Here is an 8,828-nt window from a genome sequence, read left to right on the forward strand (position 1 = left end):
TCGAACGATCGAATAGTTTCGAATGAAGGATGAATCCCCTAGAATATCAGATCAAATGGGAAAAAAGATCCGAAAGCAGAGGAGAATCTCCACGAAATTGGCAGGGCGATACGTACGATGAAAATTGAGCGGAGAGTAAAAGAGAGAGAGAGAGAGAGAGGGAAACGCGTGACGCTGGTTTAAGAGCGTCTCGAGTGGATTGAAAGCATGCCAGAAATGAATAAGAAGGAGGCGAAAGTTTGATCTCACCTAGGCCAGGTGTAGACACCGGAGACCTCGAACCCGTAGTGCCAGCTTCCCGAGTACGCGCCTTGGCCCTTCGGCCCGGTGCAGACCCCGTGCCCGTGAGCCTTCCCATCCTCCCAACCGCCGCAGTAGGTGCCGCCATCGTCGAAATCGAATCTGCCGCCGTTCACCTGGGCGCGATTGGACCCCGCCGTGGCGGTACCTGTCGCTCCAGGTTGGGACGAGCTTATGCCACCTGTTTGCGGCAATTGCCCACCACCTGCAACCCCGTTCGGCGCCCCGGACTGTTCGCCGGACTGTGGCTGTTGCTGCATCCTCTTCGACACCGCTTCCAACTCTTCCACCTCCTCCTCCTCCACCACCAACTCGTCTCCCCACCACCCACGTCGTAATCCTCGTCCCTCCCCCCTTTATTTATCGCGCTCGCACTCGTGCTCGTTGTCGTTGTCGTGGACGCGCCGCTCCCTTTTTCCTCCCTCGTCGCCGTTGTCCTCGTCGCCTCCGTCGTCTTCGTTATCGTCCTCCTCGTCGTCCTCGTCGTCGTCGTGACGGCCCGTTACCAGAGATCGGCGGACACGCGCCTCCTTCCCGAACCTCGCTCCTCCGTCATCATCCTTCCATCCTCTTCCATCCGCCTCCACGTTTCTTCCACGTTTCCTCTCGCCACGACTCGCCTCTGCAATATCACCCAACAACAATTCGGATTCGGTTCGCTCGCGGCTTCGTTCGTCGCGACACTTCTCTCGCGGATAACGAAAAAGTGAGGAAGGAGTCGCGAGGGGGAAATAAAAATAAAAGAAAAGAGGGAGAATTGTGACAACTTGGCGCGTAACGTGCGCGCGTTGTTGTTTCGCACGGGAGGGGGAGGATCGAGACTCGGCGAGATTTCGTTGGATGGAAAACTGACCGGCGGATCGGAACGGATCGTTGACAACGGGGAAAGAGAGGGATTATCGATTTCGTTAACCGATCCACCGCTCGGATTCTGGATGTCAAGGATACGGTTTTTCTCTTCTTTGTGTACGATCTATAAATACGGGATTCAGCCCGAACCGAGGCTAGACGAGAACGCTCTAGGATTCGACACGGGTTAATTTTAGTAGCCGTTGGTCGGACAGTGTAACGGTGCCGAGAGAAACATCATCACGAGCAAAAATCTCGAGCCTCGAACCCACAACGATCCACCGCAACGGCGGCAAAGCTGATCTCGCGTCACTCCCCTCCCCCACTGCGAGTTCGAGCGGCCGCTTCCCCGTGGCCTTGAAACACTAACTCTCGTGGGAGCCGAACACGAGAAATCGGGAATCGATGCACCCGTGGAGATCTTCCCGACACCACTACCACCGTCCACCACCACCGTATTCCACCGCCACCACCACAACCACTCGACGAATCGTCGACGATAATTTTCACTTCCTCCCTCTCTCCTCTCACTTCTCACTTTTTCACACCTGAACAAACCGATTCCCCGTAAGAATGGACTTTTATCGCGGTAACATCTCGCGCGCACTCGCCACCCGTTCTCCCTAACTCAGCAGACCTCGAAGCAGCTGTGTTTCGCGCCACCAGCGGAGGCCACCACCGAGAGAGAGAGAGAGAGAGAGGGAGAGAGAAACGTATCCTCCTCTCCCTTCAGACTCCAGTGGAAGAAACCAGATCTAGGGAGGAGAGCGGCGCGATCGTTGGAGAACCGCTGCCTCTCGGTTCTCGGACGCAACACTCCGCGCTGTATGACGCTCCGGGTCGGCCGAGGGATCGCCGGTTTACCCTCCTTTATATTATCCTCTCCAGCGTGTTGAAGGGTGGACGGGAGAGAGGATTTTTCGAAACTCGAACTTGTCGAAAGTTGTCGACGGGCAGAACAGCAGCCGCGGTTTCGCCGTCCGTCTGACGCCGTTACGCAACGCTTCTATAAGCATCCGTGATCCGCTCGGAATGTGGCCCTCTCTCGCTCCATCTCTCCCTCCGCCGCGCAGTCTCTCTCTCTTTCTCTCTCTCTCTCTCTCCCTCCGCCTCTATCCTCTCGGTCTTCTGTGCTTGCGCCTCCGTTCCTCTCGGCCAGTCGTCGAAACGTACGCGCGAAAGCTCGTCCGATAGAGGAGCGCGCAACGCTCGGCCCTCTGCTTCCTCTAGGCCCCTGTCCGTCCCTCCTGTCGGTCGCCGTCCACCGAAGAAGAAGAAGAAGAAGAAGAAGAAGAAGAGGAAGAAGAAGAAGAGGAAAAAGAAGAAGGAACACCGGTATTCTCCCTGTTTCCCTGGTCCTCCTACGTGCGAACACGGCCAGTGAATCAGCCCGCCTCTTCCTACATGCGGCCTCTCGTCGGTCTTAAAATATTCACTAGACTTCGCGACGAGTATCCGCGGGGGATATTAGACCGATTCTCTTCTAGTTTCCTCTCTTCCCTTCTTCTTCTTCTCTGTCGAGATGGACATTTATTCGCTTTTTGCTTCGAGAAACAAAAAAAGAAAGGAAGAACGGAAAAGTACCAAAGTAGATAGTTTCTTCCCCGTCTCTTTCCCCGCTTTCGAGAGATCGATCATCGGTGCGACGACGACGACGACGACGATTGCGGGGACGATCGTCATCGCGACGATCGAGGGTGGACGCGTCGACCGGATGGCTTGGCTAGTAGACACGGATTCGCCCGCCCCACCAACTCTAGCAACGCTAGAACTCGTGCTCGAGCTCTAGCCTCGAGCTTCTCGGCTAGCTGGCTAGGAGCTTCTATTTTTACCATGGGGTGGCGAATTGTTCCCCACGCCGCGGCGGCCCACGAGGCGGCAGCTCGAGCGGGCCACAGAGGTTCGCCAATGCGACCGGGTTCAAACCGTTTATAAATAGTAGGAGTTTCTCGCGCCGCCGCCACTCGCGGAAAATCGGCGACCATTTGACGGAACGCAAGTCGATTCGATTCGATCGTCTTCGACTCTGGATGCAAGCAATCTTTTTTCTCTTCTTCTTTCTATTTCATTCGATTAAGAGGATTGCTCTCTTCATTTTCTAGAGAAATGGTTCTTTCCAATTTTTTTTTTTTTTGAATTCTCGTGAAATTTGGGGAGAGATTCTTCTCGATTGGGTCAAGGGATGATTTATGGGTTTTGCATCCGTTTGATACATATCGAGGCGATCGATTAACCTTGCGCCACGCGTGTACGTAAAAATTAACGATAATATTTAGAAATAGAATTTTGGTAATGCGATCACCGAATCGAGATCCGTGGATAATTTTATTGACTCCGTTTGTGTATAATTCGCATTATACATATACATATATATATATATATCGAAGACGAACGAATCGAAAGAAAACAAGACTGGGAATAAAGACTATAATTGTGTTAAGATATCACGGGGTGAGTGTTCATTCAGATTTGCACGATTACTAATTCGTACGTGGGAGAAGTTACGTGTTTGGAACGTTTGGGTGAGTCAATGCTGAATGAACGCGTAAGGAGAAATATCAATAATTACACCTACATGCTTATTCATCCGAATATATAGTTCCAAATATAACGAAATTCGGGAAAATTTTATCGAAATGATAGCAATTAGATCCATTAGAACGAAGAAAAGGAAGAAATCGATTTTTCCATTCACCCCTCGAAAAGATTTCGATATACGTACATAGATTTACTTAGATAACGGATAAAAGAAGGAAGAAGAGAACAATTGGAGAGAAAGACCTTCCAATAAAAGAATACGACAAAGTAGTCTACTAGAATGGTGAATCCAAACGATGGATCTCGATCGATCGAGGAAAAGCCACCAACTATACCCACCACGTATATATATATATATATATATATATATATATATATATATATATACATATATATAAAGCTGCATTTTTGATGCTGCACACGCGATATCGGTCACTCGCTTTCCCCCCTCCCCAACGAAAACTAGGCTTCCTTGAATCTATTAGAATTTACATCGCCTCGATGTCAACGATCCTACGATATGCGATGAGCAGTCTAAGTCTCGCGACACGAAATAGAGAGGATTACGATCGAGAACGAGGATGTGGAACGGTACCGTATACACGTAAAAGCTTCGTAGTCCTCCCGCTTTTTTTTTTTTTTTTTTTTTTTTTATATAACAGAAATCAATTAATCGATCCCCTCCGGATGCGGCGGCCTATCGTTTGCACGCAAGAAATAATCACGCGTAATCACACGATGCTCACACGCTTGTCGGCGCGGGCAAGGAGAAAAAGAAAAGAGAGCGCGGCCACAAAGAGGCGGTCTACCCTCATTATTAAAATAACTCCTCCTAGAGGATCGTTTTTCCTTCTAAACGATCGTTCGTAGTGCCAACTTCGCGCGCTCTCCCTCTTCCTTCCCTCCTTCTATTCCTTCTCATCTTCCTCCACCGAAAAGAAAAAAAAAAAAGAATCTTTCCATTAATAATTTTTTTCAACCGATTTTCGTTTCTTAAAACGAGAAAAGAAGAAGAAGAAGAAGAAGAAGAAGAGTATCAACGCGCGAGAATTGGATCGAGAACACCTTTCGAGTTCCACGCATGCCTGTTGCACCTGCGAACCTCGCGTCGTTCGTCGTGCGATCCTCGCTCGTGTCGCACACTCATTACACGTCGATGGTCGATGTATATACGTCTGCAAGCATCGCGGCTATCACGCGGTCGCGACGCGGGAGGGGAGGCGGATGGGAGCACCTGAGGAATCGCCGGTGACAACACGCGAGGGGAGACGATGTTGACGATTCTCTCGAGATCGTATCTCGCGTGATACGATAATGCTGCTGCTTCTCTGTGTGCGTTAGAGAAATGATCGTTTGACTCGATCTACAGTGTACCGTGATTGGTAAATCGATGTGAATTCGGAGGAGAATTTATGTAAAAACAAGTATATACCGTTTTCTCTTATCGTGGATAATTAAAGAGAATGATATGAGGGATATAAAGTTTCACGTACAATTATTAACTTTGCTTCTCGAATTATTATTATTTTTTTTTCCTTTCCTTTGCAGATCGATTAGACGTGTAAGAGAGTAAAAATTTAACGAATCGAGATCGAGGGGATCGCGGTGGCAACGTTTTCTTTAATCATCCGTGACCCGAAATCCAAGGTATGTGGGACACACACGTTTATACAACGTTTTTCTTTTCTACTTATTTTACCGCGTAAATTCATTCTTGAAGTATATTTACAAATCTATATATATATATATAGAGTGTATATATATATATATATATATAGGTATTTGAGAAGTATCGTTGAAATTCCACGGATGGAAAGGAGCGGTCAAGCCACGGATGGAATCGGGCCGTGGAAAATGGAAAACGGGCACAACAACTCGCGACCCAAAAATACTTGATAAAAATCACCACGGTCGTTACGAAGAGCGCAGCTGCAAGCATCACCAAAGAAAACACACGGAAATAGAGCGGACACGAAGCTAGAGCGCGTACACTTTGAGCGCGCGCGAGTGAGCCGAGCCGCTTGTGTCACCGATTGCGAGATCGAGAAGGAGGAAGCGAGGTTAGAACCAGCTCCGAATTTCTTCCCTTTTTCTATCTATATTTTTTCTCTTTACACACGCTCCACCCACGACACACCATCGCCGGTTGTGTACGATTCAAAACTCTCTCTCTCTCTCTCTCTCTTTTTCTCTCCCTCTCTCTCTCCCTCTCTCTCTCTCTCTTTCTCTCTCCGGTTCGCACTTCCGGTCGATCGATCCGGCTAGCTCGACACGTGCAGTTTTCCATCGAGGAAAACTCCTTTCTCTCTCTCTCTCTCTCTATCTGTCTATCTATCTATCTGTCTATCTATCTATCTATCTATCTCTCTCCCCCTTACTCTCTACGTGTCGCGCACTACGCATTGTGGAAAAACACGTTGAGCAGTTTTTCCGCACACGTGTCCCGCACACGACGACACTTGTCAAGCGCAGCTTCGCAGCTGCGCCACACCGCATGCAACCCCCTGCGGCACACGCACTCGACCGGATCGACATCCGATGCCACGATTCCCGAATTCTCGAAACCGTTCGAGGAGGATACGGGGCGTATTTATGCGTGTATGTACCGTGCCGTTCCTCGAGGCGTCTCGCATCGAAGGGCCACCGTGGTCGCGTCGATCGTTGCTTTCCTTCCTTCCTCTCCGCGCACCGGTGTCCACTCGCCGCCCCTGTCCCCCTGTTTTCGATCGTTCTACACACCGTGCTCGCGCTCGTTGCGCCCTTCGTAGTCGTGTTCACGGTTCCGCTCGTTGCGCTCCTTCTCCTCTTCCTCCTCCTCCTCCTCCTCCTCCTCCTCCTCCTCGAGGAGGCCTCCAGTTCCGGTTACTCGCGTGTCGCGTTGCACGAGTCGAGAGATCGTTACTCGACGATTGTTTCTCGTTTTTTGTCGAGGAGATGTGTGTGTATATGTATATATATATATATATGTATATGTGTGTATTCGATTACCACCTTTGCGCCGTCGACGTACACGCACCGTGGATACGGGGACGCGCGTCAGGGTGGTGGCATGATTGCGACTATCCACCTCGTCGCGGTGAGCCGTCGGCGCTGCCCTCGACGCCGTGCGACGCCGGCGTCGTGGCGCCTCGAGTCGGACGCTCTCGCTTCAGGACACATGCGCTGCTCGATACCGATGGCCGCGATTCGCCTCTCGCGCCGCCTCGCTACGAGCGGGATTTCCTCGAGTGATCCATGTAATTGGTCGTTAAGTTGATGCGTTGTTTCCTTTTTCTTTTTCTTTTTCTTTTTCTTTTTCTTTTTTTTTTTTCAATTTCGTTGGAAAACGTTAGATTCTCTCGTTCGTGAAAAAGAAGGAATTTGTTCGATTGTTATACGGAAGGAGGATTATCTCTTGCTCTCTTCCGTTCGAAATGTTGGAATAATTTGGAGAAAGTAAATTGTTAAGTTTATTAGAATGCCAAAGTTGGAATTTTAAAATAAATTTAGAAAAGAATTTTGGAATATTTTCTTCTTAATTCTTGATTCTTCTCGATTGTTCTTGTTAATTCGAGAACATTGCGAGTATCATTTTATACAAGTTTAAATATCGTTCTCCAAATTGCGAGGATATTTCAATAGTTCGATTGGTTTTGCAATGTTCGGAGATTTGGAGATTACGTATGATAAGTTGTTGCCAGGCATTTTTAAATTAAAGAATTTTTAAATGTTGTAGAGATCGAGCGAAATTTCCGAGAAATTCGAGAAATCCGCCATTCGATAAAAGTCCTGCATTAGGAAGTATACACAAACAGGAATATGGAATAAGGAGGGATGATGGAACACATTTACATGCATGTCGGACGATCCATGTAGTACATATTTTGAATGTAGGGTGGAATATGTGCGCACTGGATGGAAAATCGAGGTGTGGCAGCATTTACCGGAAAATCGAAGGCAACTACTTCTCTAATACGCTTCGCAAAATTCAATAGATTCTACTTTCGACAACAGAAACGGGTCACCCGTGAGTTTATGCAACTATACGTTCAAATAAAAGATGGAATTACATTTCTTCTCTTATATCTTTCTATTGAGGTAAGATAAAAATATATAAATTTGATAAACTATAATATTCTTTATCGAATACAAAAGTATTAAATGGAAGGATAAATTGTAATAAATTTAAAAAAGTAATTACTTGTAAAATTAATAAATCTAAATTAAAAAATGATAAATTATAATAAATAGTAAATATATTATAGTAAATACGTAATTAGAAAATTAATGAAATATTAGTAGAATATTGAAAATTATTAACATTTAAATCATTTCTTAAAATATTCGTTGAATTTTACAGATAATCGTTGTTATCGACTTTGCCCATCGAGCTATGGTTACCGGATGAGGAAAGATCAGATCAGTTCCGGTTTGACGCTATTCTTCAGAAAGGATATTCAATTTTCTGTTCTAATTTAAAATTGCGCATGAATTTCATGTTTAAGATGTATTTTTATGCGCGAATACAACAATTTTATGTACTTTACGAAACTTAATACATAATTTCATGATTAATATTGATAGATAAAAAATTGCTGCCAATGTATCTTCAAACGATAAGTTGCATTCCTTTTAACACAAGTGATTAATTAATTATTTAAATATATATATAAAATAAATAAAGATTAAAAGTATAAATAAAATTTGAATTAAATTTAAAACATTTTTTAAAAAATAAATTTTATTCAAAAATATCTAATAATTAATTAATAGATTTCTATTTTATCAAATTAAAAATTCTATTTAATCAAATTTAAAAAATGTTAACAAATAAATCCACTTAGGGCTATTTTGTGATTATTCTTCGCATAAAATAAAAGTTAGAATATTTTAATACAGATATAAATAAAATTAATTATTAAAAAGTTATTTGTTAAACCAAATGTTTAAATTCTTTCGTCATGTTCTAGTATTTTTTAATTTAGATATATTTTTCTTTTATATCCAATTTTATTTTAAATATTCAATTTTATCTTTCAATCTTTTTAATTTGATTTAATAATTTTTATATTATATTAATTATAATAATACAGTCTTATTTTATTTTTAATTAGTGTCTTTGTAAGATTTTATGAACTTCAATGTATAGAAATCTACGTTTA

The 8,828-nt window shown here is 44.8% G+C and overlaps 1 protein-coding gene and 1 long non-coding RNA gene across 10 annotated transcripts in view; one reads left to right on the forward strand and one right to left on the reverse strand.

Annotated features, from left to right (window-relative positions):
• The window catches only part of LOC122717985 (junctophilin-1), a 45,790-nt gene extending 45,226 nt beyond the window's left edge, over positions 1 to 564 (reverse strand). For all 4 annotated transcript variants that reach the window (XM_043942592.1, XM_043942591.1, XM_043942593.1 and 1 more), the window contains exon 1: positions 250 to 564. In XM_043942592.1, coding sequence (XP_043798527.1) covers positions 250 to 560 — 311 coding nt within the window. In that variant the 5' untranslated portion in view covers positions 561 to 564. The remainder of the gene's footprint in view (positions 1 to 249) is intronic.
• The window catches only part of LOC122717986, a 62,033-nt gene extending 53,816 nt beyond the window's left edge, over positions 1 to 8,217 (forward strand). For 4 of the 6 annotated variants that reach the window (XR_006347285.1, XR_006347290.1, XR_006347287.1 and 1 more), the window contains exons 4-7: positions 5,236 to 5,334; positions 5,466 to 5,747; positions 7,403 to 7,764; positions 8,027 to 8,217. This is a non-coding gene — a long non-coding RNA (uncharacterized LOC122717986). Of the gene's footprint in view, positions 1 to 2,357; positions 2,485 to 4,291; positions 5,335 to 5,465; positions 5,748 to 7,402; positions 7,765 to 8,026 lie in introns of those variants that run through there. The other 2 variants (XR_006347286.1, XR_006347289.1) reach the window with 2 other exon arrangements.
• Positions 8,218 to 8,828: the final 611 nt, after the last annotated feature.

This window comes from Apis laboriosa, unplaced genomic scaffold (genome assembly GCF_014066325.1).
Source record: "Apis laboriosa isolate Shangri-la unplaced genomic scaffold, ASM1406632v1 scaffold5_cov152, whole genome shotgun sequence".
Taxonomy (NCBI): Eukaryota; Metazoa; Arthropoda; class Insecta; order Hymenoptera; family Apidae; genus Apis; species Apis laboriosa.